Here is a 16,666-nt window from a genome sequence, read left to right on the forward strand (position 1 = left end):
CCAACTTAAATGTACCATTGCGGTTCATGTGAAGACCATCTGAACGCAGATCTCTATCTCCTATTTTCAGCCGTTTTCTCGTGATGGGCGTACAGACAGACAGACAGACAGACAGACAGACAGACAGACAGACAGACAGACAGACAGACAGACAGACAGACAGACAGACAGACACAGCCCCAGCACTTTCCTGGTGTGAAAGTGAGAAACCACGGAAAAGCATCTTCAGGGCTGCTGACAGTGGGGTTCGAACCCACTGTCTCCCGGATGCAAGCTCACAGCTGCGCGCCCCTAACCGCACGGCCAACTCGCCCGGTCATACCGAGTATAACAGCCTGCCTGAATATTGGTGGGAAGTAGCTGGGGAGTTAGATCTCTCTCTTCTCTAGCATGCCATTCCTTTCCTCTGGTTCATAAATTTTCTGATGCTACTGGTACGTAACACACTGGTTCATCATAGCATACCAGCTATTTAATCCCTACTCTCAGGCACTGATTGGAATGAGCATATTTAACGGAATAATGGCAGAGGAGTGTTCACGGCTGTCTGCGGCCTGGTCATTCCAGCACTGGAACTTTGGACTGTTAGATCGGCACCATAGTGCAGTTCGTTAAAAGCGAAAAAATGTTCGGTTTTTCATTTGATCGAGTATTTTATATGATAACATTGCTTTTAATCGCTACATTCCTACCGACGTTTTTGTAAAGACCTATCTTGACTTCAGGTAGGAAAACCACAAAGACAGTCTTTCTGAGAATCCCGTAGCGAAGGTCGGGTACATCAGTTAGTTTAATGTATATCGATATTAATATACATATTTACCAAACATAGTAATAGGAAGCCTCCGTGGCTCAGATGGCAGCGCGTCGGCCTCTCACCGCTGGATTCCGTGGTTCAAATCCTGGTCACTCCATGTGAGATTTGTGCTGGACAAAGCGGAGGCGGGACAGGTTTTTCTCCGGGTACTCCGGTTTTCCCTGTCAACTTTCATTCCAGCAACTCTCTCCATTCTCATTTCATCGCATCTATCAGTCATTACTAAATCACTCTGGGAGTGGCGACCCCATCGTACTAATAGCCTACAGTATATATGATTCATTCATTACATCCCTGACCCGGTCAATGACTGGAAAACAGGTTGTAGGTTTTCATTTTTCACTGTAATAGGAATTGAACCATAGATGAGAATTGATATTGTGGGTGCGGAAATTTCCTCACGGAACTGAAGTGTTGGGAGAAAGGAGACGAGCTGTTCGATTAAGTGCTATGTTCCGAGCTGTCACTGGAGAGATGGCGTGGGAGGACATCAGTAGACGAATAAGTTTGAGTGGTGTCTTTAAAAGTAGGAAAGATCACAATACGAAGATAAAGTTGGAATTCAAGAGGACAAATTGGGGCAAATATTCGTTTATAGGAAGGGGAGTTAGGGATTGGAATAATTTACTAAAGGGAGATGTTCAATAACTTTCCAATTTCTTTGCGATCATTTAAGAAACGGTTAGGAAAACAACAGATAGGGAATCTGCCCTCTGGGTGACTGCCCTAAATGCATATAAGTAGTGATTGAAGCCTTAGTGTTTACTGTAGGGACAGGATAGGACTGGTAGGAGTTTGAGTATTCACACTGGTGAAAGAAGAATTCGCAAACAACGAAAAAGTTAAAGATGAGAAATATGAAATTCTAGGTGTAAGTTTTCTCTTGATGTTTTTCGGGTATACAGACCTGTCAAGGCTGGCGTAGATGCTGATGTGGAATTATTTGATAAGATGCTATGTTGGGGACGATAGAGAAAGGAACGTTATTGAAGCGGGTGATCTTAACTTACAAAATGTTAACTGGGAAGGAATTGCAAACGACAGAAAGCATGACCAACACACGGTAAATATGTTAATAGGGGAAGGAGAGCGAATTAGAAGGCGATGGAAACAACTAGAGGGAGAAATATTCTAGACGTGGTGCTGATAAACCCCACGAGATCTATAGAGAAACTGAAGTAAAAAAATGGTATAAGTGATTATGAAGCTGTCGTAGATAAAAAGGAACGTGATAGAAAAGAAGGTTGTACAAGTAGAACTACTCGGCAATCAATGCCAAAGGGTTGATAAGAGAGGCGTGGGAGAATTTTTGAAAAGCAATTGTGATCAGTGGAAAATGGTAAGTAAACATACATACTGCCTATGGGTTGGGTTTAAAGCCATTTTTGAGTATTGTGAAGACATTTAAAGGTAGCAAGGAGTCTGACCTATGCTGACGACTTGGTCTTAATGGCAGATTGTGCCGAAAGCCTGCAGTCTTATATCTTGGAAATTGAAAATAGGTGCAGTGAGTGTGGTATGAAAATTAGCCTTTCGAAGACTAAACTGATGTCAGTAGGTAATAAATTCAACAGAACTGAATGCCAGATTGGTGATAGGCTACACAACTGGAACAGGTAGATAATTTCAAGTATTTAGGATGTTGTTCTCCCAAGATGGTAATATAATAAGTGAGATTGAATCAAGGTGCAGTAAAGCTAATGCAGTGACCTCGGAGTTGCGATCAACAACATTCTGTAAGAAGGAAGTCAGCTCCCGGACAAAACTACCTTTATATCGGTCTGCTTTCAAACCAACTTTGCTTTACAGGGTGGGCTCAGGATATCTTATTCATAAGTTAGAAGTAACAGACATGAAATTAGCGAGAATGATTGCTGGTATAAACAGGTGGGAACAATGGCAGGAGTGTACTCGTAATGAGAAGATAAAGGCTAAGTTAGGAATGAACTGGAGGGATGAAGTTATACGCATAATCTGGCTTCGGTGGTGGGGTCATGTGAGACGAATGGAGGAGGGTAGGTTGCACAGGAGAATAAAAGACTCTATTACGGAGGGTAAGAGAAGTAGAGGGAGACTAAGACGACGATGGTTAGACCCAGTTTCTAATGATTTAAAGATAAGAGGCATAGAACTAAATGAGGCCACAGCACTAGTGTCAAATAGAGGATTGTGGCGACATTACATAAATTCACAGAGGCTTGCAGACTGAACGCTGAAAGGTATAACGGTCTATAATGATGATGTATTGTGTATATATGTATGCATGTATGATAGCCAATGGATCAGTGGTAGACTGTCGGTGTCCGTATCCCAATATAACGGGTTCAAACCCGGCAGAGGTAGTGAGATTTTTGAAGGGCGGAAAATAGTCCATATCGTGCGATGTCGCCCTCTCGCGACACATTGCGTGTTTATCCAACAACATACGTGGAGCAAGAATTGGCGAATTTATGGGGTTACAGACTAGCTCACTGTACCTACACAGCGGTACAGGAGGTGTGCCGGTAAAATAATTAAACACTATTACGTTAAATATCACTACGATTATTATTATTATTATTATTATTATTATTATTATTATTATTATTATTATGATGCGAAGATATCCCGACGGCAATGACTGCATACAGTAACGTACAGACTAAAATATAAATTACATTACAACAATAAATACAGTAAACGGTTTCTCGAAAAACATATATTACAAGACATTGTGTCAAAAAAGGCATGTCATAACAAGGAGAGAATAATAATAATAATAATAATAATAATAATAATAATAATAATAATAATAATAATAATAATAATAATAACAGAAATATATTCAAACAAGAAACTGAAAATACTTTACAATGAAAACTTGCGTACGAGTAGTTTTACGCAATAATTTAAAAATTCATACGAAATTTACAGAAAATATATCTTCAAATAATTTCGTACAGTTAGGGTATGAGTAAGATGGTAAGACCATCGAACAAATCCTTAGAAAAATTGAAACTAAAATAAATATAAAGAAAACGAAATTCATGATAGTAGACATAAGGAAGCCTATAGGCAAAAAAGTTAAAATTATGAACACACCGATGGAACAAGTCACACAATTCTATTATTTGGGTGGTATATTTACCTCTGACAAGAAGTCCGTTTCGGAAATCAAGAAAAGAATAGTGGTAGCATAACAAGCCTTCCGAAATAACAAGCACTTATTTTTAAACAGCCATCTCAGTTTGGAGACCAGAAAATCATTTCTCAAAACTTTTGTTTGGAGTGATTTGAGTCTGCAGAAATGTGGTTTTGGAGAAGAATAAAAAAACAATTTGGGTGGTTAAAAAACAAACGTCCTTGTTTTCAAGAATGTTCAGAGAGATTGATGTTTATTAAATACGGTTGAGAAGAGAAAAACAAAGTTCCTTGGAGACGTACTGAGACACGATTCTCTTCTCCAAACCATCATTGAAGGTAAAGTAGTGGAAAAGAGACCCAGGGGACGACCAAGAATATCAACCATCAGGAACTTCGTCGGTGAACTGGCATTTGGTTCATATAGCAACATGAAGAGGCTAGCAGAAGATCGTCAGATGTGGCTACAGCGACAAGGCATTGCCTTTAGTAGATGATGATAATCATGAGCATATCATAACAACAACGTGTTCACTTCGGAATTTACGAAAATATACTTTAAAATATTTCGTTACAAGTAATGTAGCTAAAATCTACATCGCAATCGATTGACTTATTGCTTTACCACAATAATTTACACAACATTTGCAAGCAATGAGTCAATCGTAGTTCGAAATATTTAAGTCATTATATGCGATTGCCTCAGGCCGCACACAAATGCTGCAATACTTTCAACGAATGTCAGCAGCCTATGATTCATCATATGAAGAGAGAAAAATAATGATTACTGTATATAAACATCGGTCCAGAAATGTGTAATTACCGAGCCATCAGACGCTTCTCACTTATATGTCTGATATCTCAGAAATTAGCAACTGCATGCCATGGATACTCACCGTGGGGTAGCGGACCGTGCGCGACTCCGGAAAAGTGGACCATGACCCAAATGGGCCAGTGATGGAACTGCCCGTAGCGCCCGCGCCAAACCAAGGAAACGCCAGCGTCCGTACTTCGGTATCGTTGAAGGACGCGAACATGACGTGAGTGCCGTCCAGAGAGCCCCACATCGCCTCCGGACCGGACGTCATGATGTCCTCTGCAACACAAGTTTTTTGTTTTCACAATTTTACGTCGTACGGACACAGATAGGTCTTTTAGCGACGATGGGATAGGCAGGGGGTAGGAGTTGCAAGGAAGCGGCCGCGGCCTTAATCAAGGTACAGCCCAAGCATTTCCCTGGTGTGAAAATGATCTGTTTAGGGTTTGCCAGGTTTTCCAAACATGCCTGGAGCAACTGGTAGTAACCATGCAGACAGCTCTCTAGATTGGGTGCTCTAAAGTTCTATTTTGGTTCTTTCTCAACTTCCGTTGAGTATTTGGGAAGAAAGTCTTTCGAAATTTCAGTCTCTCCTGTGACGGAATAGATCCATACACAGGTAATTTTAATTTTTTTCTTACCATTGTTTTCTTCTAGCGCGCTGCAACTTGGTTTTTAATCAAAGATGGAGCTATTCCAGTCAATTGGTGTTGTCCTGAGGCTGCCTGTACGATTCATTGGCGTGCGTTGATTGGCATCATGCCCAGCAGGCATATTCACGTCAAGACAAATCAATGGTCCGCAAAGTACGTGGATGTGCACCCTATCTTGTATATGTATCTTGTTCTTGTACGTGAGGTTACGATCAAGTGCTAGAGAAGGAATGCACAAACTTGTATTTTGCTCAGGTTAGGTTTCAGATGGCAGTGTTTAGAGAACTCTCTCAGGCCAGCAGTTAGATTTTCTTCTACCTCCTTGAAACTGCTTCCTTGAGCTGTCACCATACATGAACCTTTCTGTATTAGCAGGCTGATCATAAAGGTGTCAATACACTTCCCTGTGGGAGGCCATTTCTCTGGTTTCTCCATCTACTGCGTCTTCCTTGGGATTATACTAAATTTCTTCAATTTTGTAGCAGTATTCTGATGGTGTGAGTCAGCAGGTGGTAGCACTGCTGATAGATGCAGCTGATATCTACAAATCCATCCTTGATATATTGCATCTGAGAAGATCAAATGTTTACGGGGCTCAAACCTGGTTGCTCGGGTATTAAATGATGGTAATCTGTTCAGTAATATTATTTCAAACACTTTACAATATGTATGCGGTACAGTAAGGATACTGGTTTGGTCTTCCGGTCAGAAGGATATTTGCTAAGTTTTAACACTGCAATAACCTTACATTCTCTTCATACTTTTTGCGATGTTATTACGAGCTACCCAGGAATTAAACAGTTTCAACTACCATTCCTTGGTCTTGAACGCGAAGTGCTTGATTTTCTCTACTCGTCTGTCATCTAATCCAGCCCCTTTCCCTGCCTTATAATGTTGGATAGCTATTTCTAGCATTTACTGTAAAGGCTGTTGAGAGCTCAGTTGATTTCTCCTAGACATTTCTACTGCTCTGTCTCTCTGTTTTATCATCTGGAAGTAGCTTATGGGCTATTTGATTGGGAGACACACATACCTCAAAAGGCTTACTGTTGAGGCGTTTCAAATGTCTCCAAGCTCTCTCGTGACATATTGAGTTCTGATATCGTTTCAATCTTCTCTTCGGCTACAGTCTTAAGAAGTCACTTTAATGGTTTTTTCACTGAAAGAATTTCCTTCAAATGTAGTGTAAGGCCCGCAGGATGTGCGTTCCTCAACAGCACTATAATTTTGTCTGATGCTGGTTCCATTTTGACCAGATTTTCACCTAGAATACTAGTAAAGTTGTTCAAGTTAGCTTGTTTGAAGTAGGATTATCTGCGAATAGCTGGTACAACCTGGCATGTTGTGAAGAAGGCACTGGGCCCGCAACTACTCTACTACATCGTAGAGTAATCGAATCACTGATAAAAATGGGCACACTGTCATCTGCCACTGCTAAGGGATTCAGGTTGTTTGGAGTTATGGAGGACAGACAGCGCATTGGGGTCATCCACTTAATCAAAGCTTTCCCCTTTTCATCATCGTCATCAGTATATGACTGTGACAGTTGAAGTCTCCAGCACCTTGTGCGGTCATATTTGATGGTTTTTGAAGCTGAAAGGGCTATTCGGAGGTTAAAGGACAACATCAGTAAATTGTACAGAGAGGACGATCTTACCAGGCTTTACTAAAACAGCACCTCAGTGACATTCGAGGACGTCTTATGCGGCATAGTGACCTGAGTATCTCCTTTTAGTAATTAGATATGCCCTCAATATCCATGGTCTAAGTCGTCAGTTTTGGTTGACAATATGTAATGATTACTCTAGATATACTGTAAGGCAATATTCTGGCTAAGCTGTAGCTCAGAGCACGCCCGAGTGAACGAAAACAGGCACTTTCCGCATCCCCTTATATTAACACTTAACTACTTAGTGATCCCCGTGTGGTATTTCCACCCCATGAATTAAAACTGACAGGCATTTTCCTCTTGATGACACTTTTAACCCAGTTTACCATTACTTGTCCATGTAACAACATTGTTGAGGTCTTTTTGCAGTGGCTCACAATCCTGTAGCTTATTTACTGCTCTAGACAGTATAATGTCATCAATAAAAAGACTTATTTGTGATTCCAGGTCGTTGTGTATTCTGATATGAACAAAGGTCCAATGATACTCCCTTGAGGGACCTCACCCTCTCTCAGTCATTACAGGATTAACTACTCTGATCTCTGAGTTCTATTTTCTAGAAACTTAGCCATCTCTTAAGTCACTCTTTTGTCTAGTCCAATATCGTCAATAGTTTTCCATGAAGGCCTTGGATAAGTGAGTAAAGTACGAAAAGTAAAGTCACAAGAGATGGCTCGCATCTTCCTTGAAGGAGTGCGGGTGTGTTGCAGACCTTGGAGTTGTCTTTACATCTGTACGAACCCCGCACGGCCTCACTACTAAATTGAAGTTTCGCAAAACAAATGAGCATCGCCTTTCCTATGTTGCCAGAGCGCTACACCGGCGAGAACAGCTGATGTAATACGACCGTGGTAAACAGCCCTTGTAAAATGTAATATCGTACTCGGAAAAACTAATGAATATGGATTGAAAACAAATTCACAAAATCGACAGTAACTAACAGCTGCCTCTGTGGATCAGTGGTAGAGTGTCGGTCTCCGGATCCCAAGATAGCGGGTTCAAACCCGGCAGAGGTAGTCGGATTTTTTAAGGTCGGAAAAAAGTCCATTCGACACTCCATGTCGTACGATGTCGGCATGTAAAAGATCTCTGGTGACATATTTGGTGTTTACCCGTCAAAATTCATTACATCTCAGCCATAGAAGCCCAAGAGAGTTTCGGTTTACTCTGTCTGCTATCTAGTGCGCCTAGAGTAAAGAGGAACGTCGAAATTGACGAGCAGACAGCCAGATGGCGTCAAATTAAAATGTCTGCACACGGTAGCTGGGCCATACGATTATTATTATTATTATTATTATTATTATTATTATTATTATTATTATTATTATTATTATTATTATTACAGTAACTGTACCGGGCGGTACACCTCTACGACGCAAGTTCAAATCTTGCACCAATTGAAACTCCTCTACAGGAGAAACTCTGAACATTAAAAACAGAATCAACTCAACTGTTTATCAGAAGATGTCACTGGGTGTGTTTGAACTGCTTTTGTTGATCAAGAAGTGTAGACATTCTCTAACAGATGTCTCTCCTAAAAAACTATGATAATGCACTCTGGTGCGAAGGAATGAACTTTCTTGGAGAAATTTTGTATTCATAAGTTTTGTCTTTACTAAATTTTGTTCTTTCATTTGAGGGTTGGCAATATTAAGCTTTCTTTCCGCCTGTTTTGAATTTAACCAATCCTAAATTTCTGTAATTAATTTCTCACCAATAAGGTGTTTCTTCATCGATTTGTGTGTAACTTTTGCTGTTAGCCAATAAACTTTTATGGGCGGGTCTTAATCATTCATGAAAGGTCTCGAATTTTCCGCGAGGGTATAAAAACTGCTGATTTTCTTGTATCCGGGCCACTTCAATAACATCTAGCTTCGCGTGTGGATATGTAGCAGGGGGCGGGAAGCGCCTCTTTCTTTGGGCAACAGATCTCCAACAAGGTAATGGCCATTTAACATCTTTTCTTGCTAGCTCAGCAGTTTAACTCGCGGGGAAGGTTCGAAACCTTTAATATGTAACCAACCTTTTAAAAATGTAAATCCCATTTCAGTCTATGTAAAAACTACAAATCTCTTTAACTGTAAAGCGGGGATAGAGAGTGCTTTACCCTCTCGAGTTCCCCTTCATTTTGAAGTTGAGGTGACTACGTTTTCATAACCGTTTCTTGTCTTCCTTAATGTATTAAAGTTTTCTCATACGAGTCACCTCCCTAGCTTGGGATTAGCCCCTGTGTAATCGGCCTAGCGCCACTTAGGATTTAAAATGTGTATTTAGGAGTGCTAATTCACGCCTCCATCCCTTTTGCGTTTTGGGCCATTTAAATTAACCTAGTATTTGCCCACTAAGGCCCAGTAGATTGGGTACGAGATACCCCTGTTTCTTTATAAGTTGTGCCTTGATGACAGTTTAGTGTAATAGTCTGTTATTGCCTTTATAGGCTCGAAAGATCGAGAGCGGGTCAGCTCTTTATGGTGTTGTGGTAAAAGTGCCTTAGAGAGGCTTGAGGTGTGAAGTTGGGAGCAAGTGCTCCATGTAATGAGGGGTTTTCTGCCCTTTGGTAATTTGTGGTTGTGAGCTGAGAGCTCAGACTTCGGGACTCGTAGCCCAGAATTTGTAATATCCTCTTAACTTGTGCTTTCGTTTGTAAAGTTGCATTGTACCTGATTTTTCTTTGTTATTTCACCTAGCGAAAATTGTTAAATCTTGTTATCAGTTGAAAATATAACCTTTATTTAAATTTTAAAATTCATCTTTCGGACTTGTAGTTAGACCCATTCCGCCCGCACCTTCTTTCACCTCTGCTGATGCACCAAAACCTCGGAACAGTAACTAACATCATCTGACGCTAATAAGAGAATATATTATTAAGAATGAAAGAGAATGAGGAAATAACACATCACCCACCGCTAATGGCTGGCACAAGAAGGAGGTTATGGCCTACAAAGGGAACACTCCACTGATCTCAGAGTCACTGAAACCCTTCAACAATGAATCGCTGTCACTATCACCAGCTCCCAAAGATATTATGAAACTTTCGATGGAGTTCTCCACTGCATCTTCATTTTCCCACGCCTCACGTATTAATCTTTGTGTACTGCACACAACTTTCCTCCAGTCATCGACACTGACATTTCGTCAGCTTCGGCTAACAGGTTTTCCACCTCGGGTTCAGTAAACAGCTTATTTTTGATTGCAACGTAACCCTTAATCTGAGCCCAAATTTTCTCTATTGCATTGAAATGGCAATGATAAGGTGGAAGACGAATAACTTTATGCCCATGACGTCTTGTAAATTTCGTCCACGACAAACACTGGAAATTGTGGCTTGTTTTCTTCCACAAGCCGCAACACTTAACCTTTCTTCATGTTCTCCCTTAACCACTCAGCAAGAACCGACTTCTTTGCTGCCATTGTCCGAGCTTTGTCCTGAATTACGGAATGGTGGTAGTAGTAGAAATGTTGTTAAACTGTAAATATGTGACATATACCGCGTCAAGTCGTAAAATACAACATTCTTTTTGAGCATTTTCCAGTAAATTTCGCATTTTGAGGAAACACATTTGGTGGTAAGGAATGGTAGATAAACTATATTATAACAAAGAAGTAAAGAAAATAAGGAGGTGCAGGTTTGAAATAAATAGAGTTAGAAATGTCTGTGTAAGTAAGGAGAAATTGAAGGAACTTACTAGGAAATTGAATTTAGCAAAGAAGTCAGCTAAGAATAACATGATGGCAAGCATAACTGGCGGTCATACAAATTATAGTGAAAAATGGAAGAGTATGTATAGGTACTTTAAGGCAGAAACAGGTACCAAGAAGGATATTCCAGGAATAATTAATGAACAAGGGGAGTGTGTCTGCGAGGATCTTCAAAAGGCAGAAGTATTCAGTCAGCAGTATGTAAAGATTGTTGGTTACAAGGATAATGTACAGACAGAGGAGGAGACTAAGGCTAAAGAAGTATTAACATTTACATATTATAACAATGCCATTTACAGTAAGATACAAAAGTTGAAAACTAGGAAAAGCAGCTGGATCTGATAAGATTTCGGAGGATATACTAAAGACAGTGGGTTGGGATATTGTACCATATATGAAGGTTATTCCACTGAAGCTCAACTTGTAGGATTCCAGCAAGATATAGCAGATATCCTGGATTCAGGAGGTCAAATGGACTGTATCGCGATTGGCCTATCTAAGGCATTTGATAGAGTAGATCATGGGAGACTACGGGGTAAAATGAGTGCAACTGGACTAGACAAAAGCGTGATTGAGTGGGCGGCTATATTTCTAAAAACAGAACTCAGAGAATCAGAGTAGGCGAATCTTTATCTGACCCTAATAGTTACGAGTGGAATTCCTCAAGGCAGTATTATTGGACCTTTATCTTTTCTTATATACAATATATCTCAATGATATGAGTAAAGAACTGGAACCAGAGAGAAGGATTTTTGCAGATGATGCTATTCTGTATAGAGTAATTAATAATTTACAAGATTGTGAGCAACTGCGAAATGACCTCGATATGTTGTGAGATGGACGGTGGGCAATGGTATAATGACAAACGGGGTTAAAGTCAGGTTGTGAGTTTCACAAATAGGAAAAGTCCTCCTAGTATTAGTTACTGCGTTGATGGGGTGAAAGTTCCCTTTGGAGATCATTGTAGGTACCTATGTGTTCATATATGGAAATGTCTTAATTGTGGTCATCACATAAATATGCACATGGTTATGAGGGTATTTAGGGGTTAAAGTAAGGTTGTAAAGGAGAGGGCATATAATTCTCTCCAAAGAAAAGCAACTGAATTTGTTCTGAGTGATTTCCGACAAAAGAGTAGCGTTACAAAAATGTTGCAAAGTTTGGGATGGAGTGGTATGTTCCGAGCTGTTAGTGGAGAGATGGCGTGGAATGACATCAGCAGACGAATAAGTTTGAGTGGCGCCTTTAAAAATAGGAAAGATCACAATATGAAGATAAAGCTGGAATTCAAGAGGGCAAATTGGGGCAAATATTCGTTTATAGAAAGGGGAGTTAGGGATTGGAACAACTTACCAAGGGTGATGTTCAATAAATTTCCAATTTCTTACAATCATTTAAGAAAAGGCTAGGGAAAAATACAGATAGGGAATATGGCACCTGGGCGACTGCCCAAATGCAGATCTGTATTGATTGATTTTGTCTCGGATTCAAAACGCAATGAAAACTGCTGAGGAATGAAAATACAAGCGATATTTAAACATTTGATGTAAGATGAAGACCTACCTTGATACAGCCAGTCAGGCACACCGTTGTAGATCACACCGGGAAGTCCCGTGTCTGTCAGTCTGTAATCCTGCTCCCCCACAGGCGACAGTCTCATGTAAATGTCGTTGTCGGCCACCAGGAGGAGAGCTGTCGTGTTCCCCAACCAGCTGACATACTGCAGACGAGTCTGTTGTACCTTGGGCGCGTCGTTCAATCGGATGGGGATGTGATGACTACAAGAAGCAATATTGAGACATATGAAATTAGATGTAAAACTTATTTGTACGTAGTGGTTCTATAAATAAAATAATAGTGACTCTCACAAGTGGAGTAATTCTGAATTTCACACCAAAATACAGGAGGAGACTACTGCATAAGATGGCACACAGTATCGTCCAAACATCGCTTGTTAGATGTAGTGTGATTCCGTGACGAGTTTCCCATACATGCGATTGATGTGTTACATCCCTTGTATTTTCTACGAAAAATAAACATTCATTGTTCATTTTTAATGGAAGTTGTTTATATAAAATTCAAACGCATCGTTATCGATACTCAGAGATGGATGAAACGAGCATGGCTGGCTAGTGGCTGCTACTAATTGCCAACCTTCTCCAGAGATGGCAGCACAAGCATTGGACACTTGTCGCTTGTTGATATCTTTCGTGGGATTGGAATGCGGAATGAACAGCCACATCTATCAAGAGGGTGGTGCAAGGTGGAATCCTGTAAAGTTATCGCGTGTGGCCGGAAAATATTTGCTATTTCGTGAAATACTGGAGTTCTTGCTTGTGTGTGGTTCTCTTCTTGTGCTATATATGATGATAGGCTATGTGACAAATGTGTTGTAATATAAATGATTCAGTTTCGGGTGCTTGTGTAAATATCAAAAAAATAAAATGCGGGAATGATGCGATTTTGAAATGACATCACACCGATCAGAGAGTAGTTCAGCAGGCAGTGCTAGGATCACGTGTTTTTAACGCGCAATCCGAATTAATTCTAACCATTGTGTAATTCAACGATTATTAACAGAACAATTTAGTATACTCTCTTTTACGTAGAAAATCAGAATTATAAATGAAGGACAACCGCGTCTAACTCTGAATGTTACAAGACAACTTTAAAGTCGCGTGTTCGTCATTTTAACAGATATATTTAGGAAGCAGACCATTGGATTAGTGGATGTGAGATCTTAAATAAACTTTTCTGTACCGGGCGAGTGGACCGTGTGGTTAGGAGCGCGCAGCTGTGAGCTCGCATCCGGGAGATAGTCGGTTCGAACCTCAGCAGCCCTGAAAATGGTTTTCCGTGGTTTCCCATTTTCACACCAGGCAAATGCTGGGGCTGTACCTTAATTAAGGCCACGGCCGCTACCTTCCCATTCCTAGGCCTGTCCTGTCCCATCGTCGCCATAAGACCTATCTGTGTGTCGGTGCGACGTAAAGCAAAATAGCAAAAAACTTTTCTGTTGGCCTTGTTTGTTGTTCTTTCTTGAAAAATGTGTTTGCAATGACGGTCTGTTTGCGTTGACGTTTGCAATTTTTTTCGGTTACATCCCCTAAACCAGAAGTGAGGAGTTGCCACTGGTGTGATTGTATTTTCTTAAAACAGTCTGAGTTGTTCACGGCAAAGAGAATGAGTCGTGCAGTCCATAGCAAATAGTTAGATGCACTCTCCTGATTGCCCGGGGACGGACATGAACGCGGACCACAGTCTGGTCATGAAATACGGAGTGAAAGAACTAAAGAAAACAAGGAGACGTTGAACAGTTGAAGGGGGAAAAGAAAAGGTGAGAACATGTGGCACTAAGCACGGACGACTAGTTGACACGTGGCGGTGGTCGCCAAGCATTGTGCGGCACAATCGACTTTGATTGCCGATTAATTTAAATTTGGTGCTTTTGAGATTTACTGAAGAGTATAAGTTAAAGTTTTAAAAATTGTTTATCGCAAAGACTATTTTAATTGATATTTAGGGAACTAATATCATATGAAATTGCTAAGAGGTAGCAGTCCAGCTGACATTCCTTTACTGTGAGTAATACCTTCTATGATCTATAAATAGCAGAACTGACCACGAAGATATTGTTGCATTCTAATATTAAGAAAGCCTAGATTTATAGAAAAAGCGTTATTGTCTAATGAAAGTTTTAAAATTCTTCAAGTGCTGCAGTTAATTAAAAGTGTTTATATTCTGTCAATAGAACGTGGATGAGGTAATGTTGTCCACACCGCGTAAAGTCTGAGACTAAATATAAAAACTCTGTGGATATAATGTCTGCCTCCCGATCCCGAGATCCTGGGCTGCAACCCGGTGTAGGTAGTCACATCGTACGAAGTCGGCATGTAAAACATTTAGTATATACCTAGCAAAATCAATTAAAACTCAGCCACACTGACATCTGGTAGAGTAGAAGGCGGGGTAGCCTGGATGGCTGCACACGGTAACTAAGGCTGTAGATAAAGTCTGATCTGAGGAGTCAGTGCAACAAGGGCAGTTCCGTGAGCGTTCGTTCTGTTCTGCCCAGTAGCTGTGAGTATACGAGCTCTGATAGCGAACTGGTGTGTAAGCAGTTAGGAATCATAGAATTGCTACGAGTCTGTATAATCTATATCTATCTATCTATCTATCTATCTATCTATCTATCTATCTATCTATCTATCTATCTATCTATCTATCTATATAGCATTGTATGTATGCATGCATCTGTGTAGGTATGTGTGTATTACATCTCCTTCTAAATCACTGGAGCGATTTCAACCAAAGTTGGTACTGAACCCACGACCTTTGTGCCCTAAAAATATTATGTATTAAATTGTGAATTGGAATAAGAAGTTCGATTTCTCGATATCACGGGAGTGGCAAGGGGATAGCTACTTTCTGTCCCACGCTCTGGGATACGTGACGTCATCTGCACATGTCGTACGAGGAAGGATACCGAAGAAAGTTTGAGATTGCTAAGCCATTTTGGTGGATTATTTCAGAAGAGTGCGTGTGTATGGTGTACCCACGCCAAGTGAACAAAAATATAGTGGCTATCAAATGAGGTCATTTATCCAACTAATTTAATATGTATACATTTTGAATGTCCATGAACACTACCACCAGCAATGTAGCAAGTATGTGGTTACCTTCAAAACTCTTAATTACAGTTCAGTTAAATCAGAAAAGTTACGGAAATTTTCTTGGCGGCAAAAGGGAAATGCCTGGAGAGAGGGGGTAGTTTTTATAAATAAGAAGGGACGCCATGTTGAAAACCCTGCATTCTGTATCACGAGGCTGAAGACAGAGGGTTGAACTGCTCCGTAAAATCGAACGACAAAAGTAGACTAAGTCCAACCAACAGATTTTAGCCGATGTGGCTGGGGTCTTGACTCCATGTGGAGATAGTTTTCCTTGAGTATAAATAATTGTAAAAAAAGGACGATCAAGGTACCGAGGAAATTGGTATTAATTGTGTGTGTTAAAGAAAGTAATTCCTGTGCGGGAATAATTACACTCCGTCGTGTGCGATCAACAAGAACGACAAGTGAAGGGCATTTTCTTTTTTATATGCTTTATTTCCAAGAAACTGGAAGATAAAATGATCTGTACAGCCAGAAATCTAAAAATGGCTAAATAAAAATGCCAGGGTCACAGCTGAGCCCTAAGATGAATGCTGGCGTGACTTAAGGTATGTAACTTACCATCCTACCACCTACTATACCTTGTTTCATGATGTCTAACATATGTATTTGTAGGGGGGATATACGACGCAGTTGGTCGCCCCTATGTGTTTTTGTAAATGTCAGAATACGACGAAAAAGGGTCATTTGTTTTATTTTTCACTTGGATAAAGTTTTGAAGTCTTGCGAGTGCCGTATGATGTTGTAAAAAGTTATTAAATAGGGTTTCGAAGTGATATCACGTCCAATGTAGATCGTCATTTCCGTGTGTTTATTGCCTATATTTTGTGATGTCAAATTAAGATGTTCATCCGACGTAAAATTTTCAATTGGAATTTTGATGGAGTTGGTGCAAAAGGGATCCGTGGTTACCCATTTTCAATCGGATGGAAGTGCGGTACGTAGTGTTGAGTAACGCATGTCGGTGAATTTGTCATGAGTGTAATGTATTCTATGTCCGTTTAAACCGTGTCTGAGTGACAATAATATCAGGAAATTTGTCAGTCATTTTCGTACAACTCCAGTTAATAAAATACGATATCATTTTATGCGAAGTTATTCATTATTAAAGCATTGTGCGTTATTAGACGTTGTGGATTCTAGTAAGGATTTTTTTTATTCCAGTTCTTTTGTCAGTGATAGTCGTTGAGTTTGGGAAACAGAGGTTAGTTTTGTCGT

The 16,666-nt window shown here is 40.2% G+C and overlaps 1 protein-coding gene across 1 annotated transcript in view; it reads right to left on the reverse strand.

Moving 5' to 3' along the window:
- Positions 1–16,666, reverse strand: part of LOC136872592 (inactive dipeptidyl peptidase 10) — a 782,685-nt gene that overhangs the window by 83,206 nt on the left and 682,813 nt on the right. Inside the window, exons 6-7 of the mRNA XM_067146389.2 lie at positions 12,339–12,553; positions 4,834–5,033 (exon numbers count right to left, since the gene is read on the reverse strand). Coding sequence (XP_067002490.1) covers positions 4,834–5,033; positions 12,339–12,553 — 415 coding nt within the window. The remainder of the gene's footprint in view (positions 1–4,833; positions 5,034–12,338; positions 12,554–16,666) is intronic.

The sequence above is a fragment of the Anabrus simplex genome, chromosome 4 (assembly GCF_040414725.1).
Source record: "Anabrus simplex isolate iqAnaSimp1 chromosome 4, ASM4041472v1, whole genome shotgun sequence".
NCBI lineage: Eukaryota > Metazoa > Arthropoda > Insecta > Orthoptera > Tettigoniidae > Anabrus > Anabrus simplex.